This window comes from Schistocerca gregaria, chromosome 10 (assembly GCF_023897955.1).
Source record: "Schistocerca gregaria isolate iqSchGreg1 chromosome 10, iqSchGreg1.2, whole genome shotgun sequence".
Lineage (NCBI taxonomy): Eukaryota > Metazoa > Arthropoda > Insecta > Orthoptera > Acrididae > Schistocerca > Schistocerca gregaria.
The window spans coordinates 141,642,788-141,668,663 of NC_064929.1; the positions used below are offsets into that span (position 1 = coordinate 141,642,788).

The 25,876-nt window shown below is 39.2% G+C and overlaps 1 protein-coding gene across 3 annotated transcripts in view; it reads left to right on the top strand.

Moving 5' to 3' along the window:
- LOC126293673 (uncharacterized) overlaps window positions 1–25,876 on the top strand; it is a 211,207-nt gene that overhangs the window by 44,162 nt on the left and 141,169 nt on the right. For all 3 annotated transcript variants that reach the window (XM_049986965.1, XM_049986967.1, XM_049986966.1), the window contains exons 3-4: window positions 6,257–8,839; window positions 22,219–22,278. In XM_049986965.1, coding sequence (XP_049842922.1) covers window positions 6,257–8,839; window positions 22,219–22,278 — 2,643 coding nt within the window. The remainder of the gene's footprint in view (window positions 1–6,256; window positions 8,840–22,218; window positions 22,279–25,876) is intronic.

A 25,876-nucleotide genomic window follows, 5' to 3' on the forward strand; every position in this document is an offset into this window, starting at 1 on the left:
CTGTATCGTAATATGAGGGTTGGAACTTTAATAGTGGCAACTATTTATTTACAGCTCGTACAAAATAGATATGTGTTTCAAAGTTTTAGTGACCTTCAAAGTAGTCACCAGCATTGTGCATAACCCGTTGCCAGCGATGTGGAAGTCATTGGATTTTATAGCAGTGTCAGTTGTGTTTTTTAGTTACTGGCTCATCTGTTTATTTTCCAAATCAAACGGCCTTGTTACCGACTTCCATCATGTTATTACTTCTTTTAACATGGTACAGTAGTATGACTAGAGCTATTGGAATGTAGATGTAACATTTTTTATTGCTGTGGCTATTGTAATATGGCCTATATTTTCCATTTTGAGGGGAGATGCGAGCATGCCATTTCCACTATGCCGGCATAATGTAAATTTTCAAGGTATTTAGGCAAAGTTTCTGAAGAAATTAGTAAATGTGACAAACTAGTGAGGATAGAACCTTTAAACTTGGAAAGAAGATTACCTCTAACTGTTGCTTTAATCTAGTTTAGATTCAGGCACGTTGAATTTGTAGAGTCCTGTTGACATCTGTTTAAAAAATCTGCAGTATAGTTAAAAAAATGAATCTTCTTTTATAGCCTGAATCAAAAGAAATACCCTTACAAAGCCAAATGTGCATTTGTTTCTTTACTTGCAACAACTGCAGAAAATTTCAAGTTTCTGTGACACACAGTGCTGGTAAACCCACATGAAAAAACATGTCGTTTTGAGAAAACTTGCTTAAAATTTTATTTCTGTATTACATAAAAGTTTTTGTAACAGCTGTTACAGTTACTGTCTTCTGGTACCATATTCAGCATTATCTGTATTGTAGGCATCTTTTCTTCTTTTATTCCTGTATTTTCTTTGTTTTCTCATCTCTTTTGTGCAACTGAATGCAGCTGTCTGAATTACAAAGTCTTGAAAAATTGATGTTTTGTAATGACAATCTTGTGCTTACACCTGCACTGACTCCTTGTCTCTCCAGTACTTCCGTCTTTCTTAATATTCCATCATTAAAACATAAAGCAGCATCTAATACATCAAATTTTAAAATTTCGTAGTTTTGATAGAAGATTCCAAGTTATGGAGTTCAAACTTTCATTGAGATTTTGAGTTTTACTATGTTAGCACTTCGTGAGTAGATCTTTACTAGCAAGGTCCTTAAATCGGTCCTTAAATTGAGGTTTTTTGTGCTCATAGCTGCTAGTAGTAAAGAGGGTTTATGCTTACAATTTTCACAAGAACATAATGCCCCTTTATATTTGCACAACCTACAGGACCGCCTGTGTTGTTGGTCATCACACTCAATACCTCATGGGAAAAAATTACCAATACAGCTCTTCTTGTAGCTTCCTCCTTATGGCTAAGCTGTAATAAGTTTACAACTTGTCTATTTCAGAATTTGTGAGACGTCCTTTTCCTCTAGATTTTTTCCAAGTAAACAAAAGGAACATACCTCCATCTTTATTGAAAAACAATGCTCAATTGTCACCTAGGTTACAGGCTGGGAAACCTGCGAAGTATAAATTGAAGATGCTAGAATCAAATGGAGACAGCACAAAGTCATACTGTTGTAAAATTGTCAATATCTCGGAAGATAATCATCAGATTTGTATGAAACAAAGTCCATTTCACGAAGAAAACTGCGGAGCATTTGAAATGACAAAAAAAAGTAATTTACTGTTTTTTTTTTTATATTTAGTGCATGTCACTCTGTAACAAGTGTATTACTCATTCACCAGTATCACAATCTTATAAAGCTGTTTTGTGCCCAACAATTTTAAATTCAGCCAGCCATCATCCTTTGCAGTGCTCGATTGTACCTGTTACTGCGTAACTTGCCTTTTTGCACATCTGTGAATTTTCACCTTCAAAATGGGATTTCCAGAACATGTGTGAATGAATTGCTCAATTTATGTTTCATGTCGTAAGTTATTGGTGCATATCACGATGAGCAACTGTTGAAGCTGCCCTTCAAAATTTGGGCTGACCGATAGTTTAAGTTTACTCAGCAGCGAATTGTAAAAATAAACCTCCTTGACATAATGACTACTAGGTGGTAGTGATCTGACAATCATGTGAAAATTTGTCTCATATCTTATATCACTTGACACTAAATTTATGTATTCCTATTTTAAATTTAACATCTTTCCACACTAACATAGTTGATTGCATGCCATGTGACAAAGACAATAAGAATAGTAAAATTAATAATCAAAATGAGATGCAGTAAAGAGAGATACTAAAACATAATTAAGTGTTGGAGTTGATGGCAATGCAGACATAACATTTTCTCGGGTATCTCAGCTGAATGAAGGAGGATGTATTTCTGGAAAAAATGTTTCATTGATATTGTGATATTCTGTGTGAATCTGACATTAGTGTGTTAGGTTCCACCACTTTGTAAGACCTAATAACAAACATGAACCCAAAATTAACTAACCTTAAAGTAAGAGTACTGAGGTATAGAACTATTATCTTTAACTTACTTATACAAGATTACAAGTTATTGCAGTAGTTCACATGAGAGTTGGCTGTCTACATTTACCCTCAGGAACTTACTTTCAGAGTAGACCTTCCTTAGAATATCTTCAGTCACAACAGATATGTAAAATTCGTTGCCAGCTTCCTGGATAAGGAAATGGTACAAATTTGACTTGCAGATAAACTAGTGAGGAGGAGGATATATTTTGCTTTTGGAAGGCTCTGTCATTGTAATCTTGAAAACAGACTTAATAATTATAGAGCTTATAAATCTCTCGTCTTGTTGCTTGTAATAAAAATCAATTCCAATTGAACTGTACAAGATCCAGTATGTATCAGTGTTACCAAAGAAGTATGTGTTAAGCTAGCAGTAGGAGATAAATGGGACCTGTTTAGTATAAGTGAGAAACAATAGCTTTTTCCAGAGTATCAGCATATATGATTATTTTAGCACATTAAATTTATATTCTGCAAACTAGTAAAGCTCCATAATGTTATAGTGAGACACAAATACTAAAATAGTGTTCATTTTGGTTTTAATCTTTGCTCCTTATTTGTTGGTGTGCAGTTGGCTCTTATCACACCTGCAGAGGTTACCTTTCATGATGAGTTCTGTGGAACATTACAGAAGAATGAATAAATGATTCAATTTGTTTATTTTTTGTTGAATTCTCATATCGAGTAATAAGGGGCAATATATAAATATTCAGCTTGAAGAAAGTCAACTTCTCAGCTGGGATAAAATTTGTAAAGCCTCTTTTTTTGACATATTACTTTATGAAAACTAGCATACATGTCATTAATATAATACATGAATTATTATTGCAAATGCATCTGTATAGGTTTTTACAGTGGTCTGTTTGTGTTCTAAATATACTCCACATCTTAATTAACTGGACGATTGATGTAAGATGCGTTGGCATGTCAAATTTAAAACCAGTGTATACAATACGTTCAAAGTTAAAAACAGTATGTACAAAATGTTTCGCCAAGCACACCTGCCCCATATTACACATCACGACTACATCACTGATGCAAGAGGCCCGCTGAACTGACTCACAGCAGAAGTCACTATTGAAAATACTGACATTTAGTGCCACTAGAGGTCACTTGCAGATTTATGTCATCATAAAATGCAAATATAAATATATAAATTAAATAAAAATGTGGTAACTGGTATACAATTATAATTTTTTTCTGTAGCAGGTAGAAGCAAAAGTATTTTCTAAAAACAGAAGGCGGTACATAATCGTGTGGAGGTAAAACAGTAAGTCAAAAAAGACAACATGTCATTAAGATTACAACCTAACTCGTATTTCAGAATCCTACCTTCGTACAACATCAGATACGAGACAAAATAATCACACAGTAACATTTATTGACAATGTGGTTGCACAGCGGGAAACTAGTTGATGATGAGATTGCAAAGTATAGAGCCGCATATGTATCTTATTCCGTAGATGATGAAGAGACAATCCTTCAGTAAGTGATTTTAACATCACTGTCCCCAACACACACCTGCCGTAGCAAACAAATCATAGATGGTCATTTGTGCAGCAACACCTGCTAGATATACCACACAATATGCAGCTCAAGGCCTATGTAGGATTTTGGACTCCCAGCAACTGATAAAAAGGCAAAACATTAAAATCTCAAAATGAAATTAGTAATATGACAGCAACAACAAAGAAAATTCACTAAACGATTTAGATAAAGTAGGGATATAATGATAAGTATGAGGTGTAATTGGATTGTATATTGTCCATGGATATAAATCTACAATGTAGGTGCGTAGAGGTCGTGGCAAAATATGTAAATAGCCCATTCATGATACAGCTAACACAGGTGATACAGCATGATGTTCAGCTGTGAGATGACATCAAATGTAAAGCTGGCTTATGCGTAGAACAATCATTTTGCTTTGACCTATTTAATGGGTAGTTTTATTTAAAGTCTCACCGCATGAAGACCATGAACTATGAGTCAGGTTGATTACTTAACATTTCACATTACCTCAGAGCTGAACGTCATGCTGTTTCATGTGTCTTAAGCTGGATCATGAATGGGCTATTTATTTTGCTGTAACCTCTTATTTACCTACATCATAGATTCGTCTGTGCTTATATCCATGTCATACTTCTGCCTATATCCCAATTTTATGTGTATCTTTTAGTGTGTTTGTGGATCCTTTTTGGCACCACTGCCATATTACCGTTTTGGTTTTGATCAAACGAACGGGAAATCCAGGATGGAATGTAACAATATTATGTAAAGGATAGTTGCCTCTTACCATATAGTGAGATGCTGAGTGAGTTGCAGGTACACACACACACACACACACACACACACACACACACACACACACACACACACACACACGACTGCAGTCTCTGGCAACTGGACTCAGCATCTCCGTTACATGGTGTGTAGCAACTTTCCTTTTCATAATATTGTTATTTTGGTTTTGAGATTTTTGAATTTTCCATTTGTTATGGTTGTTGTGGGTCCAAAATCTTGGGCTATGTATCGTACGGCGTATCTAGCAGGTGTTGTTGTGCTGATGACCTCCTGTGTTGTGTTTGAAGAATGTGCTGTGGACATAATGCTGAAATCACTTAATGAAGGATTGACTCTTTGTCACCTATGTAGTAAGCTACACATGAGACTCTATTCTGTGCAGTCGTGTTGTCAACTAGTTTTCCGCTGTCCAGCCATATTTTCAATAAATGTTACTGGGTGATTACTTTGTCTTATGTCTGATTTTGTAGAAAGATTGGACACTGAAATACAACTTGGGTTGTAATCTTAATGAGATGTTTACTTATTCACCTAATTATTTTACCTGTATACAGTTACGCATCTCCTCCTGCTTTTAGAAAATATTTTAGCTTCTACCTGCCACAAAATAAAATATAACTGTATACCAGTTACCAAATTTTTATTAAATTTATATTTGCAATTTACAATAATATTCACACGCAACTAGCATCTAGCAGTACTAAATGTCAACATGTTCTCTAGTGACTTTTGCTGTGTGTCAGTTCAACAGCGCTCTTGCATCAGTGATGTACTTCGTGATCTATAATATGGGAGGGATGCACCTGGCAAAACGTTTTGTGAATACTGCTTTTAACTATGAACATATTTTATATACTGGTTTTAAATTTGACATGCCAGTGCATCTTACATGAACTGTCCAGTTAATTAAGGTTTATTTTGGCCACTTGGTTAATCAGATCCTATTAAGTTTGTGCAGATTATGTCTGTCAGCTGTGAGCCTGTTTCTATATAAATTATGAGCGTAATTCCGTTTCATGTGAGTTTGCATGCATTTATGACCACAGTCATTGAAGCAAAAATCTTCTGGGTTGTTTTGCCACTTCATGTCCTTCTTAAAAATAGTTAATCAATACTCAGTGTTTCAGGCCTCTGTTTCTTCAGGACTCTTGTGGCGCTCCCAATTTGGCTGAACTCTGTCTAAGACCAGTGTCGCATTCAATTATAAAGGCAATATGCAATTTGTTTAAACTTCAGAATGAGGAATGGGAAAACATTATTTTAGAAATGTGACACTGATTTATGGCAGATTTCAGCTAGACAGGGACACCAGAAATCTTCCGAAGAAGATCCACATAGGGAATGGAATGTCAAGTACTGTCAAAGATTTGAAGGGGATGCTTCCTAATAAGATTTTACATTTAGTGATTAAGTTTCACTTTATTCACACTTATGTTAAAAATTGACATTAAATCTTCTTTTGCAGGAACCTGGCACATCCCGTCAGCAGAGAGAGGCTGTAAATGTCTCTGAGAAGATGGAATGGACATCAACTGTTGGTTCCCCTTGCTTTAGATGTCGATCTAAACAATACACTAATTCAGAAGTACAGGCTACTGCTTCAGACGAGATCACTATCTGCGAGGAGACTGACGAGGCTCAAAACGTCTCCGTTTCACAGCAGAATGTCCGCAGGTCGGGTTGTCTTCCCGAAGGAAATAGTTCCGCAACGGATGATATTATTATGTTGGAGGACTCCTGTAAGTCGGTAAATAGCATTGTGTTAGAGAAGTCTGCTGAAGGGCCAGGGTACATTTGTCACTTGGGAGGCAGTGTGTGTGACTTTGTGATGGAGCCAGTGGAACTCGAGACAGTGGCAGATCACAGTGGCTTGGAGAGAAGTGCAGCCACTTCAGGTCTCGTTTCTGAAGGTGACTGTGCTGAAGAAAATGTGCTACTCACATTAGAGGATCACAATGAGATGCCGGATAGTAGTGCGAGAGAGAAGAGTAAACAAGTTTCAAAGCAGTCTTCCGAAGTGGTGAACTGCACAGCGAACAGTGTGGTCTTACTGGAGGGGGACGGTAACCTACAAAATGACGTACCAGTGGAAGAAGATGGGTGCATGTCGGGAAGTCACGATGTGATAGATATTGGAGGAGATGAGCTGAATGAGATCCGCACAGATGCAGACATGGACGATGACCGAGAAACAGAAGCGGACACAAATGTAGAACATATTAATGAAATAGACATCAGTATGGAGGAGCAGAAAGATGTGTGTGATAAGGTAAGTGAGGGACGAACAGTTGAGACAAGTGTCGACGAACGAGAGGTAACGACATGTGAGGAGGAGGACGTTCGAGGACATGTTGGTGTAACAGGTGATAATGGGTTGCATGATGAGGATTCAGATACTGACACGTACGAGCAAAAAGATGCAAACACAGGCACGAATGTGACTGCCAAGAGACAATCTCGTATAGTTTTTAAAATTAGAGCGAAGAAAAAGGTAGTTCCTTTAAAAATGATTCTGCCTGCCGGATGGAGCACAGATGTGGATTCTGATGTAAATGGTGATGGTGTTGGTGATGATGAAGATATTGCAAATGCAGATGAGAAGAGAGAAGCAGATTCTGAGCTTGTAAATATTGATGATGCAGATGAAAATTCAAATGAGTGCACAGGTAAAGGCAGTCACGCAAATGCAACTGCAGCCAAGAGGAGAGAAACAGATTCTGATTTGGCAAATATTGATGATGTAGAGGATAATTCAGATGACTGCACTGTTGAAGGCAGTAAAACAAATGCATCTTCAGACAGAAAGAAGGATGCAACTTCTGGCCCAGTAAAAAATGTTAACGCAGAAATTAAAGCGAGTGAGCGAACAGTAAAAGGCAGTAAAACAAATGTGACTCCTACTAGGAAAAGAGAAGCAGCCTCTGATCTGGTAAATATTGACACCGTAGAAGATAATGCTGATGGACACACAGTAAAACGCAGTAAAACAAATGAAACTGCCAGTAGGAAGAAGGATGCAACACCTGATCTGGTAAACATTGATGATGCAGGAGATAAAGCAAATGAAAGCACAGTAAAACTTAGTAAAACAATTGCAGGTAAGAAGAGAGATTCAGCTTCTGACATGATCGATACTGACAATACAGAAGGTAATGCAAATGAAAGCATAGTAAAACGTAGTAAAACAGCTGCTGGTAACAAGAGAGATTCAACCTCCAATCTGGTGGATATAGATGATGCACAAGTTGATGCAAATAAAAGCACAGTAAAATGCAGTAAAACAACTGTGGATAAGAAGAGAGATTCAACTTCTGACCTTGTGGATATTGAGGATGTGCAAGATAATTTAAATGAAAGCACAGTAAAATGCAGTAAAACAGATGCCGGTAAGAAGAGAGATTCAGCTTCTGATTCGGTGGATATTGACGATGCAGAAGGTAATGTAAATGAAAGCACAGTAAACCACAGTAAAACAACTGCTGGTAAGAAGAGAGATTCAGCTTCTAACCTGGTGGATATTGACGATGCAGAGGGCAATACAAATGAATGCACAGTGAAACGCAGTAAAACAACTGCAAATGCTGATAAGGAGAGAGAGCGGGGTTCTGCTGTGGTGATTATTGACGGCAATGAAAATGAACGAACAGAAGTTCTCAGTAAAAGGAATCCAACTGGTAAGAGGAACAATGACGTAGCTTCCACTGTGGTAAATATTGACGATGTGGATGACAGTTCAGATGAGCAAAAGGATGTTCTCAGTAAAAGGAATGCAACTAGTAAGAGGAACAGTGATATGGAATCCAATGTGGTAAATATTGATGATGTGGATGACAGTTCAGATGAGCAAAAGGACATCCTCAGTAGAAGGAATGCAACTGGTAAGAGAAATAGCGATGCAGAATCTGATGTGGTAAATATTGAAGATGTGGACGATAATGCTGGCAAGTGCGAAGGAAGTCCCAAGAATGCGAATCCAGTGGCCCAGAAGGAGTCTGCTATATTTGCAGATGTCATAGATATCGACGAAGGAGACAGTGATGTTGAATTAGTAAGTATGTTTATGTAGATAAGCATGATAATACATTTAAACAAACCAGTGAAATGATGTGTCCTGATTCTTAAACTGCCAACCCTGCAGTAATTCTAGTACATAAAATTAGAATGGTAGATCTCTACCTACCACTGCCATATTACAACTCAATCCCCCCCCAATCTTTTTCATTTCCCTTCCTACCTTCCCACTTCTCTCACCCACCTCTCCCATTTTAGCTATATTCACACCTCACCTTGCATTTTGTGTCTGCTACCCTCATTTGTGTTGTTATCTTATTAGTTAATTAATCCTTCCTGCCTTGTTCCCCATTTTTCTGTGTCTCTGGGATCACTAGGCAACTACTCCTGTGTTTCGTCATCAGAAGAAACAAAACTGACATTCTACATATCAGAGCATGGAATGTTACATCCCTTAATTGGGCAGGTAGGTTAGAAAATTTACAAAAGGAAATGAATAGATTTGAGTTAGATGTAGTGGGAACTAATAGAGGCAGGAGGATCAAAACTTCAGAACAGCTGAATACAGGGTTATAAATGCATAATCAAATAGGGATAGGTTTAATAATGAATAAGAAAATAGGACTGCAGGTAAGCTATATGAACAGCATAGTGAATGCATTATCATATCCAAGATATACACAATGGCCACATTCATCACAATAGCACAAGTTTACGTGCCAAGTAGCTCCAAAGCTGATGTAGAGATTGAAGGAATGCAACTGGTAAGAGGAACATTGACATGGATTCCAATGTGGTAAATATTGATGATGTGGATGACAGCTCAGATGAGCAAAAGATAAAAGAAATTATTCAGGTGGTAAAGGGACACAAAAATTTAATTGTGATTTAGGACTGGGATTCGACAGTAGGAAAAAGGAAGACAAGATAAAATAGTAGGTGAATATGGGCTGTGGGAAAGGAATGAAAGAGCAAGCCACCGAGTGGGAAAGGAATGAAAGAGGAAGCCACCGAGCATAATTTAATCATCGCTAACACTTGGTTTACAAATCATGAAAGAAAGGTGTATACCTGGAAGAGACCTGGGGACAGCGAAAGGTTTCAGATAGATTATACAGGGTGATACAAAAAGGTACAGTCAAACTTTCAGGAAACATTCCTCACACACAAATAAAGAAAAGATGTTATGTGGACATGTGTCCGGAAACGCTTATTTTCCATGTTAGAGCTCATTTTAGTTTCGTGAGTATGTACTGTACTTCCTCGATTCACTGCCAGTTGGCCCAATGGAAGGAAGGTAATGTTGACTTCGGTGCTTGTGTTGACATGCGACTCATTGCTCTACAGTACTAGCATCAAGCACATCAGTACGTAGCATCAACAGGTTAGTGTTCATCACGAACGTGGTTTTGCAGTCAGTGCAATGTTTACAAATGCGGAGTTGGCAGATGCCCATTTGATGTATGGATTAGCACGGGGCAATAACCGTGGCGCGGTACGTTTGCATTGAGACAGATTTCCAGAAGGGAGGTGCCCGACAGGAAGACGTTCGAAGCAATTGATTGGCGTCTTGGGGAGCACGGAACATTCCAGCCTATGACTTGTGACTGGAGAAGACCTAGAACGACGTGGACACCTGCAATGGATGAGGCAATTCTTCGTGGAGTTGACGATAACCCTAATGTCAACATCAGAGAAGTTACTGCTGTACAAGGTAACATTGACCACGTCACTGTATGGAGAGTGCTACGGGAGAACCAGTTATTTCTGTACAATGTACAGCGTGTGCAGGCACTATCAGCAACTGATTGGCCTCCACAGGTACACTTCTGCGAATGGTTCATCCAACAATGTGTCAACCATTCCAGCGTGATCAAATTGCAAATTTTCACAATCAACATGTGTGGGCTGATGAGAACTGCACGCAATTGTGCAATCACGTCATCAACACAGATTGTCTGTGAACGTTTGGGCAGGCATTGTTGGTGATGTCTTGATTGGGGCCCATGTTCTTCCACCTACACTCAATGGAGCACATTATCATGATTTCATACGGGATACTCTACCTGTGCTGCTAGAACATGTGCCTTTACAAGTACGACACAACATGTGGTTCATGCACGATGGAGCTCCTGCACATTTCAGTCAAAGTGTCCGTACGCTTCTCAACAACAGATTCAGTGACCGATGGATTGGTAGAGGCGGACCAATTCCGTGGCCTCCACGCTCTCCTGACTTCAACCCTCTTGACTTTCATTTATGGGGGCATTTGAAAGCTCTTGTCTACACAACCCCAGTACCAAATGTAGAGACTCTTTGTGTACAATACGCCATTCTCCAGGGCTGCATCAGCACATCAGGGATTCCATGCGATGGAGGGTGGATGCATGTACCCTCACTAACGGAGGACATTTTGAGCATTTCCTGTAACAAAGTGTTTGAAGTCACGCTGGTACGTTCTGTTGCTGTGTTTCCATTCCATGATTAATGTGATTTGAAGAGAAGTAATAAAATGAGCTCTAACATGGATAGTAAGCATTTCCGGACACAGGTTCACATAACATATTTTCTTTCTTTGTGTGTTGGGAATGTTTCCTGAAAGTTTGGCCCTACCTTTTTTAACACCCTGTATAATAGGAAGACAGAGATTTTGGACCCAGATTTTACACTGTAAGACAGTTCCAGGGACAGATGTGGACTATGACATCATTTTATTGGTTATGAATTGTAGATTAGGCAATGATTGGCTAGAAGAGGAGAAAGGAGAATACAGTAGAAGCCGAATGGATAGCTTTGAGAGATGAAATATAGGATCACATAGGTAAAATGATGAGACCTAGTAGAAATCCTTGGATAACAAAGATGAATTAAGAAAATATAAAAACGCAGCAAGTGTAGCAGGTGAAAGTGAATATAAAAGTCTAAAAACTTAGATAGACAGGAAATGCAAAATGACTAAGAAGGAATGTAAGAAATTAGAAAATAAATAAATGTTGTGTGACTAGGGCCTCCCATCGGGTAGACTGTTTGCCGGGTGCAACTCTTTCAATTTGACGCCACTTCTGCGACTTGCGCATCGATTGGGATGAAATGATGATGATTAGGACAACACAACACCCAGTCCCTGTGTGGAGAAAATCTCTGACCCAGCCGGGAATCAAACCCGGGCTCTTAGGATTGACATTCCGTCGCGCTGACACCCAGCTACCGCGGGCAGACAGAGAAGTTATGAGTACATATCACTAGGGATATCATAGATACTGCCTACAGGACAATCAAAGAGGCATTTGGAGAAAAGAGAAGCTCAGGTGGAAAACCAGTCCTAAGCAAAGAAGGGGAACCTGCAGGCAGTATTACACAAAAGGAAAAAGATGTACATGTAGATGTGAATATGATATTGCGAGAATAATTTGATAGAGCTCTGAAAGAACTAACTTCAAACTAGACTGTGCAAAATATACAAGAAAGATGAAACACCCTCAGACTTCAAGAAAAATATAATAATCCCAATGCCAGAGAAAGCAGGTGGTGGCAGGTATGTTTATTACTAAACTATCTGTTTAATAAGCCATGATTACAAAATACTAACACAAACTCTTTACACAAGAATGGAAATACTGGTAGAAGCTATCCTTTGGGAAGATCAGTTTGGATACCAGAGAAGTGGAGGCAATACTGACACTACAACTTACTTTAGAAAATAGATGAATGAAAGGCAAACCCACATTTATAGCATTTGTAGACTTAGAGAAAGCTTTTCACATTGTTTACTGGAATACTCTTTTTGAAATAATTCTGAAGGTAGCAGGGATGAAACGCAGAGAGCAAAAGCCTATTTGCAACTTAAACAGAAAGTGGACGACATTTGTATAGGTGGAGGGTCATGAAATGGAAGCAGTGGCTGAGAAGGGAGTGAGGCAGAGTTGTAGCCATTCCTGGATGTTATTAAATCTGTACAATGAGCAGGCACAAAAGGAAACCAAAGAAAAAATTGAGCTTTGCAGATGACATTGTAATTCTGTTAGAGACAGCAAAGCCTTGGAAGAGCAGCAGTTGGACAGAATGGACAGTGTCTTTTGAAAGATGGATATAAGATTAATATCAATGAAATCAAAACAAGGACACAGGACTGTAGCCGAATAAATCAGGTGATAGTGAGGTAATTAACTTAGGAAATGAGACATTTAAAATAGTAGATGAGTTTTGCTGTTTAAGTAGTAAAATAACTGCTGGTGCTCAAAGTAGAGAGGATATATGATGTAGAGTGGCAATGGGCAAGAAAAGCTTTTTTGAAGAAGAGAAGTTTGTTAACTTCAAATATAGATTTAAGTGTTAGGAAGATTTTTTTTCTGAAACTATTTGTATGGAGTGTAGCCTTGTATGGAAGTGAAACATGGATGATAAACAGTTTGGACATGAAGAGAATAGAAGCTTTTGAAATGTAGTGCTACAGAAGTATGCCAAAGATTAGATGAGTGGATAACGTAACTAATCAGAAGGTACTGAATAGAACTGGGGAGAAAAGAAATCTGTGGCACAACCAGACTAGAAGAAGGGATTAGTTAATAGGACACATCCTGAGACATCAAGGGATCACCAATTTAGTATTGTATAAGGAGGTGTTGGGGGAGTAAAAATTGCAGATGCATGCCAATGGATGAATACCGTAAGCAGATTCAGAACGATGTAAGTTGCAGTACTTATTCGGAGATGAAGGAGCTCGTATTGGATAGAGTAGCATAGACCCTACATCAAATCAGTTTTTGGGCTGAATACCACAACAACAAGCCGACAATACCACAACAACAAGACAGACAAAAAGTAAAGTATAGTAATTCAAAACATTTTCAGTACAGTTTTTGCACGAGTGGTCATTGCTAGGGGCCGTGCACTGTTTCTGAGCCTATGTTGCTCATCCAAGGCACTTTATCTCAACCTCAGTGTTGTAAACCTTTTCTGGAAACCAGCAATCCATTCCTTTCCAGCCATTCTAATCTCCTTATTAAAACTATGAGGTGAATTGTTCCTCTCAGCTAGTTCAAATGTAGCACAGCTCAGAGTCTTACCTGTCATGTTAAAAAAATCTTCTCTCCGGCAACAGGGATGTTCGTAAATTCGTTTCTCTTATTTTGAGGTAGAAACGGACTGAGGCCTTCCAAATTCATTGTCATTGCCACTACCATGTAGATTTATCTTCAAAATTCTCCTCTTTGTCTATTCCTTGGAACTCAGTAGGTGATTACTGTAGTTTGGAAAGCTACATTGTCCTTTACTGCCCACATTACTGCATGTCACTTCGAAGCCACTTTGAGCTTATGTGTGTACATCATCAATGTATAGAAAAATTACTTTTATTATTTAATAATAATTATTATTATTGCCAGTTAATTAGTGGATTTATTATTATTAATAATATTATTATCCTTATGGTTAATTGTTGTTTATCATCATTACATTCCATGTTTGTTCTCATAAATAACTATAAAAATGGAAGAGAAAGAGGATTAGTTCTGGGCAAGTAAATCACTTGCTGGCTGGCCACTGTGCCTGCTCGGATACCCTTTAACAAAAGTCATTGCCAGATGGTGACGGCCTCTGACAAAGTATTTGTCAACATGGGAATTTCTTGATAGGTAACTGCTCTGTTAACAGAACTATGTTACAAAAACCTAACTTTCTTGTGTACGTTTGTAGTAATTACATGATGTGAGAATGTTAGATCAGAAGATCTCAAAGCCACACAAAAAGTGACTGCAAGACAACGCGATATCCTGTGTCCTTGATACGATTGTGCATAAGTGAGGGGTTTCTGAGTGTGACACATTACAATGTTGCTGCACAATTACAGCACTATATAAACTCGAAAATTCACTAGGTATTATGTCTGCACCTGCACTGAACATTATTCCCAACCTTGCCCTAAAAACCGTTTGGTCACTATTTTTCTGAACTGAACTGTTTGGTTAATGTACCCTAGGTTCTTGTCACAATGTCACATTTGTTGCCTTTGGTAACTTACTACCAGACTGTCGCATTACAACTTAACCTAGACGCCATGTAAGTTGGCACAGAGTTAAGTCAACAAATTTGCATTCAAGAGGATGGTAATTCGAGTCTCTGTCTGGCCATCCAGGTGTAGGTTTTCCATGGTTTGCTTAAGACGAGTGCTGGGATGTTTCCTTTGGAAAACACTGTCTGGTTTCCTTCCCATCCTTCCTGAATTTGAACTTGTACTGTTTCTGTAATGACACCATTGTCAAAGTAATGACATCATTGGCAACGGGATGTTAAGCTAAGCCCCAATCTTTCTTCCTGATATCGACTGAAGGATACATTTCAGATCAATCTGTCATTACAAACTCAGTTTCGGCAAACAGTTTCTTATTGTATCTCATTTGTTGGCCTCCAACTTGCAACCAAACTATCACCTTTCAATTTTCCTAGACACTGGGCTGTGCTACAGACCATCTTGACATCCCAACATTCATCCCAACAGTGTAAGATCGAATGGTTTCGGTTTCAGTGTTCAGAATAAATGGTCTTTTTTTTATTACCTAAGTGTACATACACAACGTACACCGCATAACGACAGTGTGGATCATGGTGACTGTTCAGAGTGACAACACCCAATCTCAATGTGTACATGGCAATGCCACATGAAGTTCTGCTACACTCTCTCAAGGTCCCTGTCATATGTTGTACAAGGAAACAGACAGCTTGGACACTAGCAATCCATTTCTGTCGGGGTTTCATAAACTGACACCTCCACGGAACTCGAGGGAAGAAAGTCCAGAGGTGTTTGATATGGCGATTGTACTAGCCATGGGACAGGGCCTCTCCTTCCATTTCTAACCTTAAGGGTATGTGTTGATCAGTTACTTGCGAACAATTAACATTGAAATGGGCTGGTGTTACATCGTATTCAAACCGCAACCTTTCGCTGAGGTAACTCGGAACAGTCAAATGGGGAGGTATGAAATAAAGTCCTATTTGGTGATCTCAGAGAATGCCCACCCGTACATTGACAGAGAATCGTTGCTGGTGGCCATTGATGTCAGTTACATGGGGATTGTATTCACTCTGGACGTGGCTGTTGAAAATGCCATCACAGGTGAATGATGCATCATCTGTGAACAGTACAAACTGCACGAAGTTCGGCATTGCAGTACAGTGGTGAATAAACCATTGACAGTAGTGAACATGGGGCTCAAAACCCGTCGGTTCCAATGCTCCCACAGTCGTTATGACAAGGATGTAATATCTGTGCCACCAATACTCTCCACATTGTATCCTTCAAAGTGTGTGTTTCACGGGCAAGTTGACAGGTGCTTTTTGCTGGGTGGTCAACCAGATGATACAATCTGAACCGGCTCCCTATGGTGTGAACAACCCCGCCTCTCGTAAGTTGGAATTCAAAGATATAAACTTCCTATCATGGTGATGGTTGCTGGGAAAGCATTCTCAGTACATTTGTGCTGACGTATGGGCACTACATACTGCTGCACTGCACATTAAATGCATATATGCCACCTCTCAAGACAAGTAACATTCAATCTTTGACTACACGTCATACACTGTACATTTGACTACATGTCATACACTGTACACACTAATACACCTCACTGTGGACACATCACAAGTTTTCTGATGCAATGGACAGCTGACTCTGTGCATGCAGCACAGGTTCTTGCTCTGGTGGTCATCACATGATGCATGTGTTATTAGCTTAGTTGTGTACAGTGTGTCTTTTCAGTAGTCAGAGATATACTCTGCTTATCACCTGCTGCCTGTTTCTGTATACAACAGATAAGTGGTATCTTTACGAGAGTGCAGCAGAACTGCATCCACCATTGCAGTATATGCATTGAGATTGGCGGGTGTCACTTTGAATGATTATTATGAGCTACGTTGTTGTTATGTGATGTACACTGAGTATGTTCATAACACAATAAATATGTATTTTCAGCCATTGGTTTCCTATCTCAATATAATCAGTTGTGGGCCCACCATCACCAGTTTCAATCTGACCCCAAAGACTTGAGGCACCCCTTAGTATTACATGTTTTATCAGGGTGTCTACGATCCGGGACAACTGGGAGATCCAGGAAAAACCCAGGAATTTTTTCATCTGGGAGAAAACCGGGAATTATTTTGAATTCCGGGAATTTTTCATTGCTTTTGTTCTCAGTTAAATTTTTTGTAATTTTGACTGATAAGAACCAATACTCTAACAAAGGATATTACTGTATCCTGCTACCGCAAAATAATAGTCAGCCATAAAACGTGAACGAGTTAAAAAACTAAAATGAAACTTAAATTGCAAAGGAAATGCGCCATATACAACAACAAAACAGTGCTCATACATATGTCTACCAACAGCAAAATGTGTCAAAGGCCTTAGGAAGACTATGCAATGCTTTGTAATAACAAATTGCCTCTGATGAGCATGACATCACAACTGTTAACATTGGATTTGTTTTAGAAGTTACGAGTGGGATCATGTGCTTGCACAGTTGAGTAGTATCTTGTTTCGCTTCTGGCTACAGAAACGTGGCTGTCGGCTGTGGAGGGAGGGGGGGCGGGCAGCATCTAGGTGCTACCAGGAAAAATTTTTGTGGCTCGCTCAAGCTGCCAGATTGGGCAGTAGCCCTGGATCTAGGAGTGAGTTTGGAGGGGGGGCAGGGGGGGGGGGGGCAATTCGTATAAAACTTCTAAGTTGATTTCTGAATGAATCTAAAGTTGATTTGTGAATGCGAGCATAGTGGACGTGATGTTTCTGTCAGTGGAATCCTCGTCACATCTAGAAATAAACTTTCCTCCAAAAAAGGGGCTATACGAGCTGAGCAGAGTACAGCCGAACGAAAGAGAGCCAACCACTGTCTGATTATGTGGTTAATAGGGTTTGCGAATGATGTGTGTTGTTACGTTTACCAGCGAAATCCATAGATTCAGACTACCAGAATGAGAATAAATGATTAAGAGGAATAACAGGTAAGAGAGATTAAGTGCTATCTTCTCGGTGTATCCATGAAAATGAAATTTTGACAGAAAATTTTTGGCCAGATCGCTATACTAGCAAGGGCCAGTTGTACACTCTCCGGAGCAGCTGCTTTAAGGTCTATTCCGAAAGTAGCGCGGAAAACGTGTTGTACGAACACGTCACAATGCCTAACTGGAGAATAATCGCGGGATAACTAAACTGGTGATTCTAGCAGAGTTAGTGAAGTTAACCGTCGAATAACCTTTGACATTGGCAGGAATAGATACAGAATTAGTGATGACAACATTGTTTGTTAGAACGAAGAAGGAGAAGAAACGGGGACATCACACAAATAATGGAAGAATAAGACGATTCCAAATTTCTATAAAAATTTCGCACTACTACTTTTCGATCTCATGCTCGGGAAACTGCAGCGTATGAATGAAGTCTAAAACAATTTCCTAACGTAAAGCTTTTTGCTTGTAGTAGGCCTAATAGGCATTTGATGTTGGTATTTCGTGAATTATATTCTGCTGTGTTATAAAAATGACAGTTTCTGCTAAAACAGTCTCATTTATTTGGCGCGTGTTACATTTGCTGCAATATTATAAAGGCCTATTTTGTTTTATCTCGCAGACAGTGACAAAATATAGGTAATCAGGTCGAGAAACCACACGTCCGACATTTCAATTTTTCAAGTAGCTAAACGTTTGTCAAACTTTGATGAGGTAACAGATCCTTTCGCAGAAAGGAAAGCATGCCATGTAAAGCTGTAGCAAGATTAGAGAGGAAAAAAATTCTAGGAGCTATGGATTGAAGAAATGGTTACTGTCTTGTTTGTCACTTCTCTTTACTGGTTTTATGTATCCTATACTTAATTTTGTGTCACACAAAGCAGCAAGTTGTTAGCTAATAGGGAATGAAGCAGGCAAATTTTCTGAGCATTAAAAAAAAAAAAAGGGGGCAGGATGTCAGACGGGCCGACTGGAAGCAGGAGAGGTACCATATTCCGCTGTCCTGAATTTAGTTTGATGGCATCCAGTACAAAATATACATGTTTCAATTCCACAGACCGAAATACAGTGACGTGCGATAGAAGAATGCTGTGTGAAGAGGTGTGGCATCGCACTTTGGCACACTTAAGATCAGATAACATGTCTTACAATTCCTCGGACACGTATGTTTTATGTATCAGTGTCTTCAGAAAGACGTGTGCAACAAAATGAACATATTTTTGAAAATTTGATTCTTTTTTAAGTTTTTGACGTCCTATCTCAAACGCTCGAGGGACACCACTATCTGCTATTGCCCTGGTTCAGAAATATTGTAGATATGGGTCTTATGCGCAGAGCAGTCTGAGTTATAGTAGGGAGGTGGGTAGTCTCCATGTGACCCGTGTTTACATTTAGTGATTTTGCTATAAATCAAATGAAAACAAAATTGATTTCTTTGGCCGGGAGCTATCGTTTGAATTAAAATGCATTCACATAATTACAGAAGGCTAAAATACGTTATTAGTTTCAGATTTTATTTTATTTCCACCTTTCTGACAGTCAAGTATTAATTGCCGTGCAGAACAATGAAGTTATTCTTATCAGTTTGCTGAAGAAATTTTCTTTTATTAATCTTTTATGCTGAGGCAGTCAATATATTTGAAACAAAGGGTTTAATTTCAAACTATTGGCTAGTTTCAACTGTTCGGTGCATTTCAAGTGTACGTTTTCATCTTCTAGCATGCGAGGCATTATGCAATAACAAAGAACCAGACATGAGATAACAAAGTACCTGGTACCCAAGGAAATTTACATCTCAAAACCACATTGAAAAGCTTAATATCAGGTCGATGCCTACTTCACTGGGAATCTGGGACTCATTTAAAGATCAGCTCTTTGATGACGAGCCACTTAGAAGAATTTATAACCCAGAAGATCACACTTTTATGTCGTCATTAAAAAAAATTTACTGGTAAATTTGTGTGATATATCTTAAAATGTAATATGTGCATAAAAGACCAACATTATATGTGAAAGTTTAGCTTCTCTTGCAGCGTATTGGCCTTAGAGACCAATATTATATGTGAAAGCTTTGCTTTTCTTGTAGTAACATTATATATATTAATTTAAACCATTGACTTTTCCTGTTTGTGTGTTTGCGCCACTGTCATTGACTGGCGATATCATGTGACATGAGTTATGACTTGCTTACAAATATGCATCGCAATCTCGATTTCAATGCTTCGTAAAATAACATGCAGTGTTTGGTGGAATTCAAATTTATACTTTCATAATACGAAAATATGCAACGTACATGTTACTGCACATCAAACATCTTTCCAAAAGGTGTTTCGTTTTCTAAAGTGCCGGGAAATTCTACGTCCATGTATAAAACCATGACCATTCAAAGGATCGATAAGTTATACCAAGAGAAAATATACTGTAAATTAACAGGGAAAAACTATGTTTCCACCTGGGAGAAAGTGTATTTTTAACCGGGAATTTCTTTTCCTTATCCACATATACAGCCTGTTTATTTTTTGACAGGCATATACTTCTTAAGTTGGACACTAGCATTTGTCCCCCAGTCATGAGCGTTTGCTGTCTCTCTCATTATTTATGTTTTTTCTACTGTTCAGTTAAGAATGACCATAATTTTTTTTTGACAACATACCTATTACTCATCCTCATAATTTTGATGGTCCTTCTCAAAATAGTTCATTCGGATATGAAGCACTTGTCCCAGTGTTCCTGCCATTTAGCAAATACATGCTGGAGACAATTTTTTGGTAGGTGTTTCAGAATCACCTCTGCTTGCCTTTGCCTCTGTTTCTGATGATGGAAAATGGCTCTTCAGGTTAGGGAATATAAAAACGTCACAAGAGGCCAAATCCAGACTATAGTGAGGATGAGGGATCTGCTTCACAGCTATGCAAGAAATTCAGTAAAAACATTTGCAATATGCGACAGGTGCATTGTAATCATGCAGCATCCAGTCTGTTTCAGAACTATGTGGCCTTTTGTGCCTGACATGGACCTTACAAAGTTTTCAGGACATCCCTGTAATATTAGTTATTGATGTGTGCACAGGTAGAACATGCTGACAAACCATTCCATGAATATCAAAAAATGAAAGGACCATAACTTCCCCAGCAGAAGCAACCACTTTTAGTGTTTTGAGGATAGATGAAGAAGGAGATTTCCACTATGAGCTTTGCTGATTGCTCTCAGAATCAGCCATTTTGTTTGGGAGTTAGCATCTTGGAGCCCACCACACACAAACATGTCTGAAGTGTAAATTCTCTGACACCAGCCTATGGTTGGCACCCAGTGAAATATTCAGTATTTCATAAAGTGTTCATAAGGCTATTCATTGATCCTCTGTACCATGGCAACAGCGATGTTGTTATTGTCTGTAAAAGCAGTAATTGGAGCACCAGGTCCACTTTCCTTTGAAATTGACTGTCTCCCCTCTTTAAAGAAGTTAAACCATCTTTGAGCTCTGCTGTTTGGACAGTGGACAAAATTATCCCAGAAATAAATAAATATTTCCAATAACCAAGTCTCACCAGGGTTTTTGGGAGATATCCTGGGTTGTCAGATAAGTGCTTGTACTGGTAAACCCCTCACATTTTCCATCCACCATTTAAGATTCCAAACCTTTTGGGATTGGTTAAGCATGACTTGTTTTTGCAGGATTACAAAATACCTTGTCAATGTGGTATGGCTTACATAGGACAGACCACACACAGTGTGAAAGAACACTACACTTCAATGTTGCACTCTCCTTTTGCAACCAAGCAAACCTGCTATTGCCGAAAACTTGAATCAGTGGACATTCAATGGAGTATGATAGAATTGTGATACTGACCACAGCAACATCTTTCTGGACTCCATTATTAAAGAATCTGTGGAAGTAGCACCTGGTGGATAATCTGTTCAACTGTGATAGCAGCTACTCAACTGTGATAGCGGCTACCAGTTGGGACAGTGAGTGGAATCCTATCATCTGTACAATTTTTTCTAATTGAAGACAAAAGAGTGCGCCAATGGCCACAGCAAGCAGCAATACAGAGGACAGCTAAAGTTCGGTTTCCTTCAGTGAGGATGCTGCCACTGGGAAGTGTGCTCCATCTGTCAACTTGAATTTTTAAGCATGCACAGAATACTCTCAGCGTGTTATACATGACAAATGGAACAAGTCTTCACCGGCCTCTAGTGGCTCACCTGAGGGCAGGTACCCAGTTGAAATATCGTGTAAACAGTCAATAGATGACTGGCTGCAAGCCCAAAATTTGTTTGAGTCTTCCTTAACTTTGTTTACTTTGTGATCATCAATTTTAATGTTAAGTTTCTTTTCTCACTGTTCTCATTTCCTCTTCTTCTCATTAGTACCATATACACTAATAACTGCAATTTTCTCACTCTTTGTCTTTCGTGCAGATTGAAACAGAAGCTCAGTCAGGACCTGATGTGATGGTTGTCTGTGAACAAAAAAGGAAGGTAAGCATAGTTTTTCTAAAGATCTTAAAGTGTACCATAAACCTCTGAATGGAAGTAATTTCGCGTGGAAGTTACCAAATTAGATGTACTGGTATATTAAAGATGTTGCTAGTTATTTGAATAAAATTGAAGTTGACTGATATAGGTTCAAAATTGCTCAGTATATCATTATATAGTGTGTTAAAGCCTTCATTTTCAAGGGCTTTGTGTTGCTTAAGATATGTTAAAAATAATGGTGTACCATCACCTTTGAATAATATGCAAGAATCTACAACTAATGAATGAAAATATATTAGTGTTACTAAGCAGATAATGTCCTTGTTGTGATGTTTGTCAATTGTCAAGCATGTTTTTTGTTTTTTTAAATTATCTTCCTGTGGTTGAGTCCAGTAAAATGTCATCTATTATTCTGTCATATGACCGAGCTGATAGGTTCTCTAACATGTTAATTCATTTATTTATTTTCTCTGATCTAATACAATGCAAGATTCATGACATGTTTGACATTTTGGTTCTCTAACTGATGCCGTGGCCTTTTGAATAATTTTCTGCCATGTGTTTAGTGTACTGTGCTGCATGAGAGACTGTCAGAGGCTATATAAATAACTGTTTAAATTATCCAACTTTTTTTGCCTTCAAAAGAGTGAACTTGGTACATTTTGCAGATTGTTATAGCAAAGAAAGCTGGACTGCTTATTCTTATTCCAACAATGATAAAATTCTCCTCTACATTTATTTATTTAATCTGGTAAGATTAGGGCCATCAGAGCCTCTCTTACATCCGACCAGGTGTTCTACAAGATTCTACATTGCATATATTACAGCAGGCAACTTACACTAAATTTATAAAATAAAACTTACAGTACATAGATAAAAAAGAACACAAACACAGTTTCATTTGTATCTCACAAATACAGCAATAATTAGTGGTTACAGTAAGATATGTTTTTAATTATGCAAATGAAGAATTTGGCTTGTCAGATTTTTACCTGATGGAGAGTAACGTGGCCAGTGGGATGCAACACCTTTTTTTACGTCACAAGTAGAATTTAGGAGCAGCCATATTATATGAAGTTAAACTTCTTGTTTGGTGAACGTGTGTGTGTTTTTTTGTGTGTGTTTCTTTCTCACCCTCACACATCCCCCACCCCATCCCCAAAAACACGTCGTTTTAGCTGTGATTTGTTCTTATAAACTGACTGGAAATTAAGCATCAGCAAATAAAGGCATACTATATTTGACATTTTTAGTGTTACAGCTTATGTGCTATGAAGGTATACCATTTCAATGCTACGGCACAAAGACCTATCGGAAGCACTGTCGTTTTGGTACTATTTGCTACAGTTAAATATCAAATAGTGATACAAAAGATTTAATCTTTCGACAGTTTATACCATACACATAACTGAAGCTGCCATGTCAAAACATTAGTGTAATTGATAGCACTGTGAGCTACAAAACGAAAAGTGGCAGGTTTATGTTGTAAGTTACATACTTACTGCAATTCTTGTGGCACAGGCCAGAAGTCTTAACATGATTGACACTCTTATGTCAAATAATGGACACAAGTTACATACTGGAAGTTTTTTGATATTGTGAAATTTTGTGTAAAATGTTTATGCCTATCTAAGGTTTTATGGACTGCCTTGTGTTAATATCTTGCCAACGGTCTTGCTGCAGTAGTAACACCGGTGCCTGTCAGATCACCTAAGTTAAGCACTGTCGGGCTGGGCTAGCACTTGGACAGGTAACCATCTGGTCTGCCGAGTGCCGTTGGCAAGCGGGGGAGCACTCAGCCCTTGTGAGGCAAACTGAGGAGCTTCTTGACTGAGAAGTAGCAGCTTTGAAAAATATTTACTGTTCCACTCAAAAGAAATTATGAAACAACTCCTGGTCTTTAAATCTATGTGATGAAGTACATTTTTTGGAGTAACCATAGTCAGTATAACACCGAGAATGTGGATCTTATGCATGTGCAAACTGACTTTAGACACTATACTTTAACCGTATTCAATTTAAAACTGAAAATGAGATGGAGATTAAACTGAGTTAATGTATAACTTCTATTACGTATGCTGCGACCCAGTCTTTGGTCAGAAAATTATTAGCCATTCACAAAAGTAACAAAAAGAAGCACTTATGTGCCATAGAATGTTGCATTGATAATTGTGGGCCAGTAGCTGCAAGTGTGGTGATATGTGGATTACGATAACAGACACACCAGTGGATTGTGCAGCAACGATAGCAGTGGTAAATGACACTGCACAGCCATAACTGTGTAGCGAGTGGGGCAATGTCACACACCAGAACGAGTCTTGTTCTGGCAATGTGATGAGGTGCCGGGTTTTAACAAAACAAATGGGTAGTGGAGGCATGCAGTACCACCACGACGCCAGAGAGATACTGGGCTTTGGGATGACTGGGCTCCACCAGCTGCTGCCACAGGTTCGAGACCAGGCTGTGTCTATTATCCACACTGAGTCCTTCACAGGACTCGGTGTCTCAGCCCAGCCGATCTGCCGTCTGTGTCTGCCGACTTCGACACCGAGTTCCTAATGGTACTCGGCGCCACGACGCCAGCTGCCAACTGACTGCTGTCAGTGGGCAGCACTTCTTACACTATCACGGCAGCTTCGCATTCTGTCACAGTGACGTGATGGACCGCTAAGCCTATGTTACTCTGAGGGAAGTAGCACACACACCACCACCGCGGTCGCTTACGGAGTTGAGGGTCCATCTGCTGAGTGGGTGCCGTCGCGGCACAACTCGATATGCCACCGATGTCGATGCCCATGTCCCACGGGGCTGCCAACAGTGGCTGTGTGAGACAACAGCCTGGTAGCAGAAGATGGCACCTATTCGTCATCTTGAGTTTGAGTCAGAGAGGAGCGGTGTGCCTGCCCCACTATGTGGTGTACCGAGCCTGATGAAGCTGTCTGTAATTGTTAACAGTGTTTGCCCTTGCCCCACTGCCTGTCACCACCACTCACTCGTCCCACAGTGTGCCCTGCATGGTACAGAGTGCTGTCAGAATGGCGGACATCGCCACAGTCGCCAGTCGAGGGTCGCTGTCTCTGCAGCACGTTGTCTGAGTCACGACTCGTAGTCTTGTCGTTAAGGTGGGTGAGACTGTTTTGCTCACTTGCGGTGATGGCCATAGGGTCAGAATATGAGGGATGCAATTATACAAGTGTCAGCTTTATGAGGCCACAGAAGCCAGCCAGTTTGTGGCAGTTTAAGTGGAACTCTAGAGATGCATGTTTGATGGCTGGGCATTATACTCAGTGTAATTTGGTTGTGCCAAATCAGTAGCAGTGAATTGCTTAACATGTAATTGCTTGGGGCACACACCTAGACAGTGTAGGGAGTCCATGTGGGTCTCGATTAGGCAGAAGTAGTACGTCAGTAGAGTACTCTGCAACTACATGTTCTATCTATATTAGTTTCTTTGTTTTTCTGAGTTGTGAAAAAAGGTAGAGGCAAAAACTATGACCTCCTGTGTCACCAGTGAGGTGGCTTTGCAGTCATTAATGAATTGAGTAGCTCTGTTGAGAGCAGATAATGTGGTTGTATATAGTGCAACTTTAAGGGGATCACG